General features: G+C 38.6%; 1 protein-coding gene across 3 annotated transcripts; it reads left to right on the top strand.

Moving 5' to 3' along the window:
• Positions 1 to 277: 277 nt before the first annotated feature.
• LOC147610889 (uncharacterized) lies at positions 278 to 4,444 on the top strand. 3 transcript variants are annotated; one of them, XM_086785554.1, is made up of 7 exons: positions 292 to 418; positions 450 to 798; positions 930 to 2,128; positions 2,447 to 2,653; positions 3,640 to 3,705; positions 3,839 to 3,904; positions 4,023 to 4,444. In XM_086785554.1, the coding sequence occupies exons 3-7, from the start codon at positions 1,115 to 1,117 to the stop codon at positions 4,185 to 4,187; spliced, it is 1,518 nt and encodes a 505-aa protein (XP_086641680.1). In that variant the 5' UTR covers positions 292 to 418; positions 450 to 798; positions 930 to 1,114; the 3' UTR covers positions 4,188 to 4,444. The 3 variants fall into 3 exon arrangements, with proteins under 3 accessions (XP_086641681.1, XP_086641680.1, XP_086641682.1); XM_086785555.1 differs by having other exon boundaries at positions 278 to 739; XM_086785556.1 differs by lacking the exon at positions 450 to 798 and having other exon boundaries at positions 317 to 352.
• Positions 4,445 to 21,259: the final 16,815 nt, after the last annotated feature.

Raw genomic sequence — 21,259 nt, 5'->3', positions numbered from 1 at the left:
ACACCCTGAGGTGCCGGAGTGATACCTTGCAAACTGGTCGCACTGCCGTGTTTGAGCGCTCCGGCCTACAGAATGTGCAGCTTCTGGGAGCAACGGCGGAGGGGCCTCTGTGTGCATGCGTTGATGGGGTGGTGGGGACTCTCTGCCAAGAATCGAGCGCACGCGGGCATGCGTCGTCCAGTGTCGCGCACACACACACACACACACGGTGGACACCCACCTGCTCTATTCCAACCCCACGCACCCCCCCCTCCTTCCTCGTATTTTAGATTTGCATCTCTGCGCATCCTTGTTGTACACAGTGCAGTGCACCCTCATACACTACTTAACGTAGAAGTAATCATCGCCTACAGTACGTCGCCCTGCCCTTCTCCCCCCTCTCCACCCCTTCTATCGTTCATCATTATCACCACCACCAGTACCATCCCACTGTCAATCCTATCACCCAGTTTCTCCTCCCTGCCTATCCGTGTTATTGAGCATGCTTTCCCTTGCCACCTCCACCTCCACCTCCTCCTTCCCCGACCCACCCCTCACAATCCCTTTCCTCTACTGCCAGTGATCCCATCCTCTCTTCCTCTCATCTCCTAATTAACCCTTTCTTACGCACTAAAATTTGTCCATTCAATCAATAAATATCTTCTTCGTTCAGATACAGCTACATCCGTTGCAGAAATATTCCTACACACTCTATGATGTTTGCATTAGCTGCGGAGGATCTATCAGATCTATGATACATGTACCCTGAAGCATTCATTCACCATAATTAGGAACCTCGATGATGTTCTTTGCTTACTAGTAATCTTGTTGCATATCTTCTCTTGATTAATTTTCTTTCGATAATTATGAGTCAAATAGATTTCAAATTTACACAAGCCTTGACACGTGAATTGATGCCCACTGTAACTCTAAATCAAGATATTGTGCAGGTTTTGGATGATTTGGACATGTAAATACATCTCAAGGGAGCATTTTTAGAGCATATATGGTCTAGCTGCTGCAATCCATGGACTCCTGGAAGGTACTAATCGACACTTTGCCAGAAGATCGCCAATCCAATTAGCAACGCATCACCTAGCAAGGTGCAGTCTCTAAAGCAGCCTTCAAAGACAATATGCAAGGCTTCGTTTCTCCCATGGAGCTCCTTTCTGCAGACAGTAATATGGGCGCAGCTTCCCAGCTATGGTACTTCCCAAACCAGTCAGTCCTATCAGACCCTAGTAGCCCTGCGGCTATGCAGGCCCTAATCTCTCAAGCGTCCCTTGGATTGATCTCATCGGTAGATTATCATAATTGGCAATACAGTATACTTAATCCTGCAATTAGCGAAGGAATGGACGAAACAAGCTGCGTGATGATCTTGCCCACTGCAGCTTCTAGTGTTCCTGAATCGTCTAATTCTACTACTAGTTCTTCATTAGGGTTAGATAAACCTTTAAGTTATCACTCGAAACCTCATGAGATTTTCAGCTTACCGCATGATGACGGGCTCTCTAGCGACCAAGATGTTGCAGCTCCTAAGCGGAGATCTTGGCAAGAGGCTCTCTCTTCACCCCACCAGATACCCGCAGCTGATCATCATAATTCTGTAACAACATTCCCACAAAGGGAAGTCTCACCTTCACATATACTTCATACCCACGATATGAATGACCTTAACGCCACCATCTCTAGCTCAGCTTTCCCTTGTACTATAATAGATCACGCACATCAAGAATATCCGTGTAATCTGGAGATTAGCACAGAGAATAATCAGGTCAAGTCCATGATTAGCACGGAGAATATTAACCGTGTCGAGCCCATCAATTCATCTATGCTAGATGGTAGCATGGGCATAGACCCCATCATTAATGGCTGTTCTAAGTGGCCGGGAATCAACTGTCAAGGGAAAAAGAGCAGCAGTTTAAGCTGTAAGGATGCTGATCATGACATTCAATACAAGGAGATCAGGTCCCATCCTCGCAGTTTGGTATCAAAAGACCATTTGGAGGAATCAGTTGCTCATAAGAACCTTACAGCAGTGAAGATTGTAGCATCTAGCAAGCCTTCATCGAGTGAATCGAAGAAGCGTCGAGCCGGAGCTGCCCAACTGCACACCACCACGTCATACTCAAAGCGAGCTCACCTCGTAAGATTACTGATCATGAATCCAATCATTATTAAAGGTTAATATTTGGTTACCTCGTGTTAAACACATTCGAGAAAGATAATTACATTGTGTATGCAAGATTAATGGTGGCATATCTTGTTGCCAATTATTGTCATTGGCTCACCTCTAACATACATCATTATTAATCTTCAATCCAATAATTTAATGATAAAATTAGTTCTTTAATTCATGTGAATAAGGTGTCAAGCACATTCTAGAGGGATAACTATATTGTTTATGCAAGGTTATGGAGGGCTAATTATAGTTAATCATGCCCACAATCTGATTATACGCCAGGCACAAGTGGGTGAAAAACAGCAAGTGCTTCTGAACATGAAGACCACAAACAAATCAATCAATACTTGTACCACTCGTGCTAGTATTACAAGCAATACATTAAGCAAATCGTCCTCCCGCAACCCACAAGGCCCCGCTCTCAACACTGATGGCAAACCTCGAGCTCGGCACGGATGTGCCAACGACACACAAAGCGTTGCCGCAAGGGTAAATATTTTCACCCATTAACTATAATATCTAAGGTTTACCATAAGCGCCCTTGTGCTAGCAAAAAAAAAAAAAAAGGCTGTGATAGATGTATCACAATGTATAAAATAAGATGGTTATAAATGCACCTATCCACTTACAATTTTTGCTTCTTGTGTAAGTTTTTATTAAGAACAACCTTATTATCAGTAGGTATATTGGGAGAATTTTAATTAGGTCTATGCATAAAATATGGTTTTCGCTTTAAAAAAATTTTAAGGAACTATAAGTATATATATTTATATTAACAGAGCAAAAGCAGCCATTTACAACAAGTCTTTTTAGACCACAGCACTTCTATTCCCAATCTTTATTAGGAAGATCACATATTAGATCCTGTCTCATCCTCCCATTCAAACATCTCCCAAGATATGGGGAACCCAACTGTATACAAGCAACCAAGAGAGTGTAGAGTACCCTAGTATGTGTTGAAATCCCATCAACTAAAGCCTGTACCAACTGATCCTTACTTGTAATCCTAGGCTGACTCAACAAATACATTATCATTCAACTTATTTATATAGTAACGAGACCAACAATAGTGCACACATTTGAACATCATCTCTAACACATCTAACCCTATACCCTTTATTGAATTTCGTTTTAAGTCTACTTACAAGCTGTAATGAGATCTACTTGCAATCTTGGTAGCTTCTAATGTACTTGATTTTCAATAAAAAATGTGAAATATTTGTCTAACATGTACATATTGTATGTGTATTATGTACAGTATTTATTGACCTATTTCTAAAATTTTACCTTCATGGAAAGATGATATCGGGTTTTTAAAATTCATTAAAAAATTTCAGGCGCCGGGCCATAATCCTTGTTAATCATGCACACTGCACAACCCATGATAGAATCAATGATTATATTCTCAGTTAGACTAGAAATTTGAATAAATGTAGGGTCGTAAGCTCACCTTCGTATTTTACCATTGCTCACAGAACCGTAGGGAGCGCATCAATGCTCGCTTGAAGGTACTACAAGGGCTCGTGCCAAATGGCTCCAAGGTAATAATGTATCCTAGCTTAACAATTGTACTCAAGCATTAATCAGTTTTTTTATGTGCGACATTAGTATATTATCCAACACTCAACAAAATGAGTTACACTAATTTCTACGTTTGCTTGTTTACATGATTAGGTTGACCTGGTTACGATGCTGGAGAAAGCAATCAACTATGTTAAGTTTTTGCAGCTGCAATTAAGGGTAATATTAAGGGGCCATTTGTGTTGGTTTCCAATTTTAAATATATTGCCATGCAAAATAAGCTTAAGCACGCAAAATCGGCTTAACCTAAGGTGGTTGCATTTGATTTACAATGCAGGTTTTGAGTAATGACCAGTACTGGCACGCAAATGAAGAGAAAGTGGAACAGGCAATCGGATCGGAGGAAGATCACAGTACACTACAGCTTACGGCATGCGAAAGCAATATGGATATGGAGTGCACCGACAGAGACGACCAATACATGTGTATTAAATATCCTTAATGGTATGACGATAGTTAAACAGTGTATACGACGATACGTACCTCAATTAGTATAGCTAGCTAGTCAGTCGTTTAGCCTACCGTAATTAGTCTAAGCCACTGACTAATCCATTCCTCGCGTTAACTTGGACTTGTTAAAGTGAAGGAATCGGTTGTCAACCTTTGGGTTCCTAGCTGGTAGTATCACAGCAGAGCGCTTTGTAAGTAACTGTGATTTCTTCTTGGAAATAAGTGAGTACAATCTCACGTGACTGTGAACTAAGTTTTCTGTGTATGTGTGTGTATCTGAGGGAGTGAGAGAGAGAGAGATTGAGATTCAACATGCGTGTGTGACAGGGAGATACCGAAGAGTCCTCAACATTAGGTTGTGAGAGTATGCGTGTGAACTCTGAACCATACATGCAATTGTGAGAGTATGCGTGTGAACTATGAACCATACGTGCATGGAGTTTTCTCTTTTTTTTTCCGCCATTTTTCATAATCATGAGCACCATAATTCCAAGGGTCCTAAGAAATTAGTATACGAGGTAGGTGGAAAATTGATACTCACAAGTGTCTATGCATGCAAAAGTACCATGATCACTTTACGCGAGCGCATGCATGTAGCGAAGCGATGGTTGGCGAGACTGGGATCAACTTGAAGAGGCTAGAGAGGGGGGATGTGGAGAATGGGAATCAGACAATGAAATGAAGAGAGAAAGGGAAGACAATGGAGAAGAAGGGTCGTGAAGAAGCAACAGCAAGACTGGATCTCTGACTAGTTGAATGCTCAGCAACGCCAAGAGAACTTGCACAATAATAATGTACGCATTAATATCTCATCTAAGTTGGTCGAAAGACAAGTTGGTATGTTCTCCATGAGCAGCAAAATATTGTTTTGCTCTAGGAAGCCACCTAGTAAAGCGGAGATGGGGAGATGGCTTCAAGATGAAGTATTTCATGACAAAGTTGTATCCCAGGTTTTCTATCTTGGGAAAGGGTTTTCAATGTGCTATTGTTAAAGGGCATATGGTAGTTGATTTGTTTGCAAAAGCTCCATTATTTATGGGGTAGAATCTAATTCATGCTATGCCTTTTCATCCCACGTTTGATATTAATCGGAGCTTTAGGGAATCATGCCCAGTCTAGGTTCATATACTAGGCCTCCCCCCCTAGCTGAGGCTAGCTTTGAAGGAACTGACTAGTGCACTTGGCCCTGTATTGTTTGTGCCTAATGATGAAGACGACAATCATCACTCTAACAAAGTCTATGTATCTTGGACTACGATAGTTGAAACTCTGAAGCTACTTGAAATGGACCTAGGTGAACTCGGGAAAATGGAGCTAAAGTTGAAGTTTGGAAATTTTCTGGGAGTATGCTTCAGGTGTGGGAATTTTAGCCATATTGCTAGAAACTATGGATTGGGAAATAACATGAAAACAAATGGGAAAGGGAATAAGGAAGAGGGGTCAGTTGTTAGGAGAAGCAAAGTGGAAACTACATGAGTATAGGCTGACAAAGGTGACAAGGGAAAAGAGAAGATGAATATGGAGGAAAAAGATACTGAGAATGTTGGATGGACTAGGGTTAGGGACATATCCAAGGGCAAAAACAACCTTAGACAAATCAAAGGGGAAGCCAGAAATAATCAACTTAAAATAGGAGGGAAAGGGGTAGAAGTAGGCAAATCTATGGAAGGGCCTAGTCCTCCTATATATTCTAATCCCTTTAGCCTTCTTGGGGAGGATAGTGAGACCTCCTCCATGGGGAGGTTCATTTGCCAAGTGGATACTACTTGGAGGGAGCTTCAAACAAGGGCTGGGAGTTGAGGACAGAGACATGAGGGGAAGAAGGGCTGGAGATAGAGATGGTTCTTGCTACTACTTTGGAATGAATAAGGTAAGCAAGATCAGAGTATGCACTTGGAATGTCAAGGGTTTGAAGGACAAAAAAAAAAGCAACATTTTGGGGGATGGTAAAAGATTTGAATCTTTCCATAATGGCTATCCAAGAACATAATTTAGTGGATACTACAAGAGCCAGGAGATAAAGTTTCAAAGATTGGGTAAGTTTGTATGGAGGGTGAAATCAGGTTATAGTGGGGTTCTATCTAAAGCCTAGTATCATTGCCAACCATCCCAATGGTAGGAGTCTAGTTGTGGAGATTTAGCTAGATGAAGAGAAGCGTTGGCTAGTCAACATATATGGGGCTCATATTTACAAAATCAAGGGGAAAATGTGGGAGTGAATCTATAAATTGGACATACAATGCCCTTGTATTCTGATGGTGGATTTCAATGTGGTTAAGAAGCAACTAGACAGATGTGGGGGAAGCACAATCATGATCGGACAAGAGAATAGGATATTGGATAACCCTAGAGGAAAATTAGGATTGACTGATGGATGGAAACTGGGACCTTGGGGTTTTGACTTGGGACACACTTATTTCACTCTTGAGTACATGGGGTTTTGACTTGGGACATACTTATTTCACTCTTGAGTACATGGGGTCATCCTTTAGAATAGATACAGTCTTCTTTAGCCAACATGCTTCATGGGTGCCTCACACAATTTGTTTCAAAGTGGACACTGGAAACCTTCTCCGTGCTTTTTGATCATATGCCTTTAATGTGGGACTGGCAAATAGCTGAATAAGGGGAGAATGAACTTAGAAACTTTCCAATGAGAAAGCTGAGGGTGAACAACAATTTTCTTCAGGATGATCTATTCATACTTCTTACAAAAGAGACCATTAACAGGCTGAAGAGCAAGGGAGAGATACGGGGATTCTAGAGAAAGTTTGCAAATGAGATGCAAGGCATCATCAAAAGGGTAGGTAAACTGAGAGCTCATCAGAAAAGACAAGAAAGGCAATATTGCGGGAATCTGTTAGATTGTTTACAAAAGAAGAGGCAACTGCATGGCTTGTCCAGGATGATGGAGATGGACCAGTATTTGGAATGTCAGACTCACCTAAAAGAGGACGATGACAAATTTGCCAGAGAAAGAGAAAAAGGGGATAGATGGAAAGTCTAAAATAACAGGAGAAAACCAGCCAAATATTTGTTTGGGTTATCCAAAGAAGGAGGGAGTAGAGAATTGCAAGGACAAATTAGAGATGAGGATGGGCAAGAGTTAGGGGATATTCAATAGATTGCTTTGAAGTGGATACTACTCTGAGTCTTAAGGAAGTTACCTCTAATACTTGGTCCACAAAACTATTGAAGTAGATAGAGCTAGATGGCTGGATTGGAGACTGAGATAGAGGAATATTGGGAAACCCTAAAAAAACTGGGCAAGGGGAAAGCCCCAGGTTGGGATGGGCTCTCACTTGAATTTTTTTATAGCCTTCTTGGACTCTTTGAAAGACTGTGGATATGGACTACTTGTAATAAGGCCTTTTCCTCAAGAGAGTTAGATAATGATTTGAGGGAAGGGATGATAAAGTTAATCCCCAAACAACCTACTTGTGCCCATTTTAATCGATGGAGGCCTATTACCTTACTCACAATGATTTACAAGATCTTAGCAAAGGTAATAGCTCTAAGAATCAGCCCAGCCCTATAAGAGGTGATCTTTAACAAACAAAATGGATTCATTAAAGAAAGATCCATCTATGCTAACATATTTGCAACAATAATGGGTAGAGATATAGCTCAAAAGATAGACCGGGAATGTGTTATCTTCTAGCTAGAGACCTAGAGAAGACTTATGATAGAATACATTGGTCCTTTGTGGAAAGAGTGATGGAGACTTGATGGGCTGGTTACAAGATTTCTTCATGCATTTGTACTCTTATATTTGGAGCACATTCTAAGCTATTATTAAATGGGAGAGTAGTTGGAGGTTATTATTAAATGGGAGAGTAGTTGGAGGTTTTGAAATCAGAAGATCTGTAAGACAAGGTTGTCCTCTAGCTCCCTTACTATTTATAGTGGCATCTCATCCTCTGATAATAGTCTTAGAAGATGTTAGTGAAAAAGGGTCAATCTTAGGATTGAAACTTAAAAATGGGAAACAACTGATTATCCAATGCTTTGCTGATGATTCCCTTCTATTCTTGAAAGCTGAAAATGAGAATGTGAGAAATGCTTTGTAATTAGTATAGCTATTTGCTAAAGCCTCTAGTTCTAAGTGTAACATTCATAAATCCAGAATCATAAGCTTGAATGAGGAGGACAATTTTGATATGGAAAGATGGGGTTTTGATGTCATTAAAAAGAGAAGGATAGGGATTCCTCTTGGGGTGGGAGTGAGCAACAAGGGCCTGACAGATTGGGCAATTGAAAGATTGTGAGCTTAGGAAATGGGAAGGGGTTAGGGTTTCTTTTCATGATAAGATTGCAGTTGTAAATACAGTCCTTAATGCTTATATTTTGTTTATCTACCCTATAATAGAGTTTAAGAAATTTCATTGGAAAAGAATTATAATTGCCCCTATTAGAGATTTTCTATGGAGGAATGGTAACAATGGAAAGAAGACTTTCTCTTGGTTGGCCTGGGATATGGTTGCCTTACCCAAAAATTTGGGAGGTCTAGAGATATTGCATCTACCTAGTCATGCTAAGGCCAGAGTGATAGTTAGCCTCTCTAAATTTCTCTCAAAATCCTTAAACAAGAAAGAATATGGACTAAGATGCTGAGAGAGGAGATTGAAGATGTACTAGTGCAGCTTAGAGGCAAATGGTCTGGACTAGATTGGAAGGAGAAAATTATTATCATTTGCCCCCTTGAAAATGATGAAATCTCCCTTTTTTAAATTCATATGCTCAAATTGAAAAGAGGCGATGGGCTTGATTAGTTGAAATGGGTGTACCAGAGTTTCTAGGAATTCCTTATTAAATTTGAATATCTGGTGGACTCAAAATTCTAAACATCCTCTTGCCTTAATACAAGGATCTCCAGAAGATTGAATATTAACAGAGATTTAAGAAAACTAGGGGACATTTGGGACTTTTCCTAAGCTGGATGGAAAGAAATACAACAGGTTGTGAGGGAGTTCCAACTACAATAGAGTGAGGTTCAAATATTGAGATTAGTACCTGATGAGGTTGAGAAAAGCTAGTTTTCCATAAGATTTAATGAAGCCTCTTGGTTTGAGGACTAGACCTGGCTCATTGGGGTCAAACTAGGTAGAACCAATACTGATACACTTTATGAATTGATGTGTAAAGGTGAAATGAATGTTAAATATTGCAACAAAGTTTGGAGAGTAAGCTAGGACTCGAACACCTAGAGGAAGAGGTGGAATTTAATCTGGGAACCATTGATCCCATTGAAAGCTCAAACCTTTCGGTGGAGAGTATGTTTGCTAGCTTTACCTCTTGGGTTTAAACTTCTCCAAAGGAATTTCACTACTGGGACATGCCCCAAATGTAAAACAGCAATTAAAGAGGGGAAACATGCTTTCTGGGATTGTCTTGCATTAAGGGGGTTCTAGGGGAAAATTGATAAATGGTTAGAAGGCAACTTGGGGGTGAGGGGATATTGGGGGGATCGGTTACTAGGGAGACTAAGCAAGGAGGCTGATGAGATTGATCTAATATTTTATATTATAAGATATTACTGCTTGTGGGAGATCTGAGTTTCTAGGAATGAGTTAATATTCAATAAGGGGACCAATCTGGAGGTAGAGGCTATTGAAATAATGTTTAAATGTGTGTATTTTTTTGGTCTATATACTATATTAATAAGATGAATAATAATAGGTATACTAAGGCAGTTCACTAAGGGATTAGGTGATTTAGATCCTTTTGATGATGAGATGTTAATGCATACTGGGATGTCCAAATGTTGCTTGACTCTTGGGAAAGTCTCCACATGAGATGATGTGAGAGACAAATCCCCCAAATTTGGGCCTAGATCTAAAAGATGGTATATGAAGGAAAAGCAACCAAAAGAGATATTCATGGCCCTGATTGAGAATCCCCTAGGAAGAAGACCAGTAGTGAAGATATGGACAAAAGGGGAGGAGTTTGAAGAACAGTCACCTAAAGGCTTCACCTCTAATGTGCTGTTGACTACTTGTATACATTTGGGTTTTCATTTCTCTTGGGAAATATCCTCCTTTGTACGGGAAGATGAGATGTGGGATATGATATGTGATCTTCTTAATAGAAAGTGGGGGTGGGGGGAGTATGCAAGTAGGAATCTTTTTGTTAAAAAAAACTGTGACTAAATTGTAGATATTAATATATTAATAAATGATTATTCCCCAAAACTTTTCCAAGGTTCCTCAAAATTTAAGTACTCCCATGATACTAGCCATTCTTTGTGTGTGTGTGTGTGTGTGTGTGTGTGTGTGTGTGTGGTATGTTTGAGAGAGAGAGAGAGGGAGAAGAAGAAGAAGAAGAAGAAGAGAGAGAGAGAGAGAGAGAGAGAGAGAGAGAGATTTTTAACATTCACGACAACCTAATGGAGGGTTAGTCGGGCAACAATGACAGGCTGATAGTCGAGTGAGCCCGGCTCGGCTATCTGCCTCACAATACCCATGCTTGGATATAACCAGCAGGACATTAGCCAGTACAACTGGACTATTAGCCGATCTTCTATAGCATGGATAGTAGCTGGGTTGTAACCCACTATTTAAAAAAATAGAGAACAAAAAAAAGGGTTTTTTGCTTTAATGTTTTTATCACACACTTCCCTGTTTCTGAAAGGATGAGGTCGATCCTCCTGATGATCTGATTGGGGTGAGTTAAGAAGAATGGCAACAAAGCAGTTTAGAAGGATGGTGACAAAGGAGTTTCAAAGGATGGTGACAAAGGAGTAAGGTAAGTTAAATGACATAATAATTCAAAATAAAACAAGAGAGACTATATATTGTCACGACAAAGAGGGGAAGATGAGATCATTAAACAAAGGAAAAATTACCAATTTGACCCTAAATTATGTCAAAATTTCCAATTTGACCCTAGTATAATTTAAAATTCCCAATTTGACCCTAGTATTTTCGAAATTCCCATTTTGACTCTACCAAATCACCCTTAAATTTGATTACGATTCTCATATTGACCCTCATATTTCTACCATTTCTAATTTGGTTATACTGCTCATCAAAATTACCATTTTAACCCTAAAATTTGCTATAATATTCCACATTCTCCCCTAAAAACTAATGGAAGCCTAAATTGTAGTAGAAGGTTGCAAGAAAGTTGAAGAAATGGACAAGGCATTACAATACTCTCAATTTGTCATCTTAGTTTGAGTCTTGACAATACAAAGGCCATGCTCACCAAATTGACAATGTGCAAAGCCTTTTAGGATTTTGTTAAAACCCCCTCATGTGACATACAATTGGAAAGTAGGTTCTAAATCCACATTCTTTGACAACTTTGGAATCAGTATGCTGAAGATACACCAGAAAGTGGATTGATCAAATTCCCAAAGTAGTGGGATTTTTCCAAAGTCCCTAATTGGTCTTATCTTAAATAGGTTTTTTAAGCTCTCAATTTGTCATCTTATTTTAAGTCTTGACAATACAAAGGCCATGCACACCAAACTCTCAATTTGTCATCTTAGTTTGAGTCTTAACAATACAAAGGCCATGCACACCAAATTGATAATCTGCTTGAAACAAAAACATGACAATCACTCCTCTAAACACATTACTCTAAATCATTTTAGGAGTATGTTATAGGTGCTTTGTAAGTGCGAGAATTCTGGCCCATTTTGGACTCACACCTTAAGCATGTGAAGACATGTTTCTCTCTAAAGCGGTCTTCACTACAGATATGGGTAGGGTTGAGGGCTCAGCATTCAGGCCGTATAAGCATTAGTTAAGTAGAAAAAAAAATATTTTCCCTCTATTCACCCTAAATCCATAGCATGGTAAAGCTGGGAACCATCCAATTGCAATTTGAATATCTAAAACCATAACAAGGAGATAAGCACTGAGACCCCTTTAGAGAGAAACATGTCTTCACATGCTGAAGGTGTGAATTTAAAACATGCCACAATTCTCGCACTTGCAAAGCACCTATAGTAGCAAAATCATGAAACGATTTCAAGGATTGTGTTCAGATGAGAGATTGTTTGTGCGCATGGCCTTGGTATTGTCAAGATTCAAACTAAGATAACAAATTGAGAGTATTGTAATGCCAATTTAAGATGCTTTATTGTGTCTTTTATTTTCCTTTCTTGTAAACTTCTACTATAATTTAGGGAGCCATTAGTTTTTGGAAGTCAATGTAGAAATTATAGCAAATTTTAGGGTCAAATGGTAATTTTGAGGAGCAATACGGACAAATTAGAAATGGTAGGAATATGAGGGTCAAAATGAGAATTTTCATGAGCAATACGGCCAAATTAGAAATGGTAGAAATATGAGGGTCAAAATGAGAATTTTAGTCAAATTTGGTATTTTGGTAGAGTCAAATGGAAATTTTGAAAATACTAGGGTTAAATTAGGAATTTTGAAAATAATAGGGCTAAATTAGGAATTTTTGAAAATACTAAGGTCAAATTCAAAATTTTGTCAAATTGGTAATTTTTCCTTAAACAAACCCATCATTGCTTATATATGAATAAAAGTACGTTCATTATTGACCACATCCTGAATTAGAACCATACATATGCAAAGGAGTCTATCTCTAGATCCATAGCCCCACCCATGGACATTCCAATGTCAATCATCACCTTAATATCATTATTTGGTGCATTTGTTTATGGAACATCTTCACCTACATTGGTAGGTGATAACTCATACTCTATAGCTTCCATTTCCGCACATCAACGTGTGCGTCATGGAATCCCATGTGTACATGCTCTTAATCTTTCACTCGAACCTTGATGCTCTTGATCTTTCACTTGAACCTTGATGTGTCCATCATGTACTCCCATCTCTTCCATAAGCTCTTGAATGTCTTTGTCTTGGAAAATAGAAGCAACTTATATGATATACCACCACTTTTTGGCATGCATGTTTGGTTGAAACACAACCAAACATACCACCACTTCTTGGCATGCATGTCTAGTTGAAATGCAACCTATTAACAAGGGGGACCAATTACTAAACATAAACATATAATGTAAGTATGGAATGAGTCACTTTTAATAAATGATGTACCTGTTCATAATGTTGAGGTAGTACAAAGGTTTCCTTCTCCCGTTGCCAAAACTTTGTTGAGCCTATTACCATGATCCCACTTGGATGCCTTCTCAGAGTTGCTTGAGAACCATGACACACCACATCCTTGAACCATTTGACATCCAATAAAGATATCAAATGTCCTTTATCCAACCTTGAGTGATGATATTCTCGATCATGCCACAATAATCAAGTTTTATTCCATCCACTTGCTCAAAACCTTCCATAGCCCCACAATCTTGGGTATTTCTCTTGGAGTCAATTCTACTTGTGTGAAAATGATTTCCTTGGGACCACATGGCATTGTAAATAATACACTAAAAAAACACCAAATAAACAATATATATGATAACTATATAAAATTAATTATTTGAGAAGAGATGTAGAGACATGCTTACTTTTTGTAGACATCCTCTTGCATACTCCCATTCCTCTTCGGTGACCTCCTCTCAATCTCTTTCTGCCTTCTCCATCTCCTCATATAGCCAATCAATGTTACAATCCTTGGGAAATTGAACAAGGTATGGTGGAAACACACATGTCTCTCATGTTGCCTCCTCCTAAAATATCTCTCTTCCTCTCTCGTCCTTCTTACCTCTTCATACCTTGCCATCACCAACTTATTCATTGAGCCACTATTGAGAATACAAAATGTATTCATCTTGTTAAGCATTTCTTGATCCATGGTCTAACCTCTTTCCTTTCTGTGTGGTACATGTCTCACCATGTGTTCATCTTCCTCATTGATCCATAATCTAAGCATGGAGCTCAGATCCACTATAGAGAGATTCAAAAATGTATACAAGTGACTCTTGCCCCAACCAACCCTTTGTCATGCTCCCTTCTAGTCGTGCTCTTTTCCTAACAAAGTCCTTTAATGTCTTCATGAATCTCTTGAGGAAGAACATCTATCTAGCATGTGTATGACACCAAACACGACCACCTCATCCACCAAGTGTACCACTAGATAGTTCACTAGTAAGTATGAAGCTTGAAAAATTGTCCACATTCAAGCTCACTTGCCATTATGTGAGCCACATCAAATATGGATCTATCTCCTTTGAACATATGTACCTATAAGGAACATTAGTCACCATTGTTAGTAAAAAAAAACTTTTGCCTACTCTACCTCACAAGTTATCCCATCTTGTAGTTGCCTCTTGCACTTTAGGGTCTCCATATCCACTAAAGAAAATTGGAAGAATGAACTATATAGCAAAAATCCATGTAATGAAGGATGATCTAATGAATGATATGTTGGAAAGCTTGGTCAAAGTTAAAACATACCTGTAGCATTTTGTGCTAATCATGGGTTTTATGGCCTTATAATTGTGTTGAGCCCCGCTTCTTAGTTTTTGTGAATGCACCCTTCAATGAACGCATGCATCCAAAAGGAGGAAATTTTTTCTCTTACTCTCTTGTCTTCCTTCTTTGTTAAGGTCCATGGTGTTGCGGGCAAGTTCATCTTGCCATTCTCATCTTCTCTTACCTAAGTGTGAGGGAGATGACCAATGGATCTCAAGTCATCCTACCCTTCAACAATCTCTAATCAAGTGGTCCCAAATGCCCAATGCCACATTCTTGAATATGTTCATATGGGATCTAGAACTTTAGTTAAGTCCCGTATGGAAGACATAAGAATATTGAGTACCTTGTCACACTCATTACCTTTGGTGGTGAGGGGACATCCACACCTCTCCGATACATTTACCAATGCTTGACACTTAGTGGGTGCGGTGGAACTTCTTTCTAAGATGGAACAAACTTATCATGAGAATATGGAAGAAAATGGTGGTGGTTTTCATACAAAACTTTCTTGAGATTATCTAGTCTCGAGGTAGTAAGTGATGGCCCACATTATATTGGGTAAGCATAGTGGCCAGAAGTAGTGAAACCTACATATTGCAAACAAAACACAAAAAGTAAAATATAGATATGAGCTTCACAAAGTGAAACCCCAATGCCTATAAATGAAGGGAGTAGAAATCACACCAGAGGACTCACCATATCATGGAAAGTCATGCATTGTCCACATTAGAATAGCTTTCACCTCCACATCACATTGGTGGTGGGCGAGTGGCTGAGACACACCATGAGCTGCTATGCCATTCAAGCTCCTTGATCAATGGTTTGAGGTAAGCATCCATGTTCTTGACCTTATGTTTCTTGGCCATAAGGAGTGATAGCATTCAATGTCCTTTCTTTATTTTCTTCCATGGAGGGAGGTTATAGTTCACAAGTACCACAAGGCCATGTAGCCCATGAGGTTGATTTCACACCAAAAGGATTGAATCCATCTGTCCCCCCAATATTCAAGGCAGAAGTGTTGTGGCTCTTCTTTGAAATCTGGCCACTATGTGTCCCCAAGCTAGTGAATCTACCATGAATCCTCATCTTGCCATTCGATTAAGTGATTTTTGGCATGCCAAGTCATGAGGTCGACAACAACGGACTTGCTTTGAAATATGTGTTGCATGCAAGAAAAAATAGGAAAGTGCCCCAAAACCTTGCAAGGAACTATCATACCCTACACATATGCTCAATAATGAGACTCACCACAAGCCAAAAAATGGGTAGCATCATTGTGATTACCTCAAAAGAGTACACAATCATTTACACATGCATGGATGCTCTTGTTATCCATACCAAGGGTGTGACTACTCTCCTTTCTTCATTTCTTGTTGCATGCATCTTCTTATCCTTGCGAATCATCTTCTTTATGATCCTTGATGAACAATATATCAATCATCATACAACAATGTGATGAGTATAAATAAATGCAGCCATGGTACTAAAGAATTGATTAGATCATGAAGGAGAACTCACTACAAGAGGTTCATCACTCACTAGCCTTGCTTCATCCATACATTGCTTGAAAATTGAGAAACTCTAGAGTGACATGAAGGATTGAATATAAACAACCCTCATAAAATGGAGTCCTTGTTGCTTCTCGTGAGAGTGCTTCATACCATTGGGCATGACACACTCTTTTCCCTCCTCTCATACCTCTTTAAAGAAGTTGTTGACTATTTCTTCCATTGCCAAACTATCCAGTGTCATATCATCATCCAATGTCATGTTGTCATCAAATTCATGCAATATTTCTTCAACTATGGCATGTATGTGATATGTCGATGGATGCTCATCTAAGATTCTCTCTTGGTGGATTCTATGCTACCTATATAATGACCACTTGTTGCATCCATAATGACCAGTTGTCTCTCGGTGGAGTCGATGTTACCTCTATAATGACCACTTTTGCCTCTACTTTTTCCCTTGCTTCTTCTCCACTTGCTCCTTCTCCTCTTTAAACCATTTTTTCTTATCCTCCACTTACTAAAATAAGCCTAGAAAAATATGGGTTATGTTGTATCTCATTTAATATTTATTTTTTAAAATTATAGCAGGATATTAGAGGTGAGAAACCCTCTCCTCCAAATAAGGTGAGCAAGATTCTCCTCCTCATAAGGTGAGTAACCATCTCTCATTTTCTATGCATAAAGCTCTACGCTCTCTACTTAGTCTATACTAATGGGTTCTTGTACTATTCAAATGTAGGTTATCTCTCGAAGCTAGTACTTAAGGTAAGTCCCATGCCCTCATCCTCTCTTTTTTTATGTGTAAAGCTTTATTTTTTATACATATGCATTATGGGATTTTCTACGATTGTTCTTATGTAAAAAGCTTTATAGATATGGCTTTTATACATAAGTTTATGCGAGATTTATGCTATACATAAGCTTATGCATAAGCATTCAGTTTACTAATATATGTTTCCTTTTCATAAGGCTTATACTTGTAGATTGGAACTCAACCCTAACCTCACCTTCTCAACAAAAACTCAACTTCTCAACTTCTCAACCTCAAGGTAAGAGCACTTGTCTTTCATAATTAACCCCTTTGTTTACTTGTTTATAATGCACCCCCAGGTGCTTGGGAGCCTTTTTTTCAATGCATATACTCTTTTTTTAAATGCATAAATATTTATGCATGATAAAGCCATAAATCTTTATGCATATGGATTAATGCATAAGCTTTATGTTTATGGCTTTAATACATGTGCATACAATCATATGTAGAAAGCTTTTGCATACAATCATATGTAGAAAGCTTATGCATATGTATTAAGCTTATGCATAAAGCCATATGTATTAAGCTTATGCATAAAGCCATATGTATAAAGCTTATGCATAAAAAGTAAGCATATGTATTAAGCTTATGCATAAAGATTTATGCATAAATTTACATATATGGCTTTATGCAATAAAGCTTTATGTTTATGACTTTAATACATATGTAGAAATATTATTTCATAAAGCCATATGTAGAAACCTTATGCATATGTATTAAGACTATGCATAAAGCCATATGTATAAAGATTATGCATAAAACTTAAGCATGTGTATTAATCTTATGCTGCATAAACTTTACACACATGGATTTATGAAATAAAGCTTTATGTTTATGTCTTAATACATATGCATTATACTTATGCATAAAGCTTATGTACAAATCTTATGTATAAAGATTATGCATAAAACTTAAGCATGTGTATTAATCTTATGCTGCATAAACTTTACACACATGGATTTATGAAATAAAGCTTTATGTTTATGTCTTAATACATATGCATTATACTTATGCATAAAGCTTATGTACAAATCTTATGCATAAAGAATATGTATAAGCTTTATGCATAATCTTATTCCATGTGCCGACCCTCATTGTTTTTCTTAATGCAAGGGCCACATTTGAAGAAATTAGCCAAAGATTGTCTATCTAATATGGCCCAAATGTTGTTGCTCATTTCAAAGCTGAAACACCATCGCTACCCCAAACACCCACTCTATTGACCAATCCTCTAACTTCTCATCAAACTCCTTTGCTACCCTTAACACCCAAACTACTCCTCTTCAAAACCCTTAAAATTCTAATTCACATCAGTCTAGGGGTACTAGAGGTGGGGGAGAGTCTTGCCTAGGTGGATGTTTTGGAGGGGCAGGAGTGAGAGAGTTGATTCACCTCCCTCACCACAAACCTAAATCTGGAGGGCCACATGTACTATATCATAAAGAGTGAGAGAGTGGATTTTTCTCCACAGACCTAAATCCATAGGGCCACATGTGCTATATCGTAAGCAGTGATGGTGGAGTATTCATAGATGAGTCCAGCATGGCATTCATGACACACTTCAAATATCTCATGAACTCCACATATAAGTCTTACTTTAGGAGGTGGGAACAACAATCCACTCAAGAATTTGATTGTGTCCACAAGTGCCTAAATGAATCTAAGGCTTGGCCTCGAACAAAGATGATGCATTTTCTCTAAAATAAGAGATTGCAAATTCGGCAGAGGGAAAGGCACATTGTAAATGCAAAGAATTTTGCCACCACCTTATGGTGCACAAGCAAGAAATGGAGGAAGTGCATCCAAGATCTAGGGGAGAAAATGGATTGGAAACAACAAAATCCAATCCACCAGTCACAAATGGGGAAGTTTGGTTCGATGTGTTGGGGGTCAACTGGGAAGGATTGCTTTGTAATTCCTTGAATCTTTCAACAATTGATAATAGTTGTAGCTACTTCTCATGACGTTTATGTTTATTCTCTTTTTTTTTAATACAAGAAATGATTGTTGGGGTCATTGCCCTTCAAGACAAGAAGTGGATTACTAATGCTACCATCCAAATAATAAGACTTGGCAATGGTTTCTTGAGAGTGGAGTCATCACCAAAAGAGCAACTCAATGAAGCTATTAGCAGTTCTGGAGAGGATGAGGTGCTTCCTAATTCCAATGAGGAAGGCAAAGATGATGACAAGGAATGACCCGTTCATGAGGATCTTGATGCAGCCCCAAATCCCTAGGCTTGGTGCTTATGTGCCTTATTATGTTCTTGTCTTTTTTCTTTGCCTATGATAAGTCATTACTCTTTTTTGCTACAATCTGAGATGTACTTTGCCAATGATTAAGTAATAAAATCTATGTTTTGGCCCAAAACTTGTGTAAAAATTTTTCTTTAATTTCTCTATACTTTGATCTCAATCTTGTGTAAATTTGTTGTCTTCACCTTCACGTGCACACTTGCACATGCACAAGGAAAAAAAACAAGGGGGGCTCCCTTGCATGCATTGTAGTTTTTGTAGTGCAAGCAAGGGGAGTCCCCTGTTTTTTTGTTAAAAACCTACTGTGGCTACTATAGCCGGGAGAGAGAGAGAGAGAGAGAGAGAGAGAGAGAGAGAGAGAGAGAGAGAGAGAGAGAGAGAGAGAGAGGGGGGGGGAGGGAGGGAGGGAGGGAGGGAGGGAGGGAGGCAGAGGAGGGGGGAGGGGGGGAGGAGTTGAGGGGAGCTGGATAGAACCCAATTATGATAATAAAAAATAAGCAACCTCAATAGGATTAGAAATAGCTATACCAGCAACATCTAAGGCTCCATGGCTAATGAGCTATGTTATTCTTTTGTGCGTTAAGAGATTAACATGGAAAAAACTTTATAGGAGGAGGTGTTATCTCCTTATAGTAATATTATACCTAGATAGGAATATGCATCTCTCCATATCTCTTTGAAATTAACTAAGCAAATATAATAAATAGATTACTGCAAAGACAAAGATCTATCTTGTTTCTTACATATAAAATGTTGCCTAGTTATAGATGTTTTAACCAATTCTTGCGTAGAAAATGTTACATGATCACCAACGCTTTAACCAATTATTCATATATAAATCTTCTTTTGGTCCTCTAATAGAATTATTAATATTTGTTCATATGGGAAAAAGAACACTATGTTTCATACACACAAAGTTCTTAACAAATAGATTCAAAAGAGAGTATGTTAACAAGAAATACTAAGTATATGCTTTCTTTTGTTTAACCAAAATTGATGTTTATTAGACCAACCTTCTTAAGTTTAAAGACTACCAAAAACTATGTTGCCCTTTTGTTAACAAGAAATACTAAGTATATGCTTTCTTTTATTTAATCTAACCTGATGTTAATTAGACAAAGTTGCTGAAGTTCAAAGATTGATATAGATTTAAAAAACTATGTTGCTTGTCTTTAGGGGATTTTATCCTTTTGCAAGGCCTAAGCATGTCAATGGCCATTTTTTGGAGCTATGTGAGAGAAGACAATAGAAAGGATTTTTGTATGCATTCAAAATGGGGCATAGTAGAAAGCATGAAATGGTTATAGTGTTTAGTTTAATGCTACGGTCTTGGATTCAAATCCTAAACACTGCATGTACTCTTACATAAAGTACCTTCTCTACACTTCAACAAGATGACGGGATTAATGATTCTTACTATCAACATTTTAGCAACGATGTACACTTTGTCGCTATAAGTGCCACTGAGTGGCATTTGTAAATGCCACTAGAAAAAATATATAATACTCCAAATGAAGTCCATAAAAACATCTCGTAAAGACTTATCACGTAAATTTATCATACATATTTTTTTTTACAATAAAGAATAAAAATTCAGCAAATTTTGTAAGTGTTAGTATACACTCAATGCCCACCTCACAGCATGTATCTCACATATATGTTAGGTGCACATTTGTAAAGGCCCACATTATGAGGAGAAGCCATTATGGTACATGTTTCTTGGGAGCCCCGGCTTAGATGCCGATGGGATCATTATTGTTACCATTAATGGTGGTTAGGAGATTGTTAGGGTTTCAAGCATTAGCTGGGACTCAAGGTAGAGTCCTAGCTTGGGAGTCCTAGGGGGCTAGCCACCTCCTTGGTTGGGGTCCGAGGGCAAGAGCCCCCAATCCAATGGTATAGTTTCATTATTAGTGGACGGTGGTTTGTTAGCCAATCCAATGGTATAGGTTCATTATTAGTGGACGGTGGTTTGTTAGCCACGTTTTAAGGATGGTGACCATGTCTATGCCATGTAACCACTCACATTGTGTATATGTGCCTACCACACTACCTACAACACTATTTATGGACAAAGTTAAGGCATCCCCAATACTTATAAGTATCCACACCCTCTACAC

Source organism: Cibotium barometz, chromosome 48 (genome assembly GCF_041138505.1).
Source record: "Cibotium barometz isolate CiBa-2024 chromosome 48, ASM4113850v1, whole genome shotgun sequence".
Lineage (NCBI taxonomy): Eukaryota > Viridiplantae > Streptophyta > Polypodiopsida > Cyatheales > Cibotiaceae > Cibotium > Cibotium barometz.
This window is presented reverse-complemented; position numbering and strand designations above follow the sequence as displayed.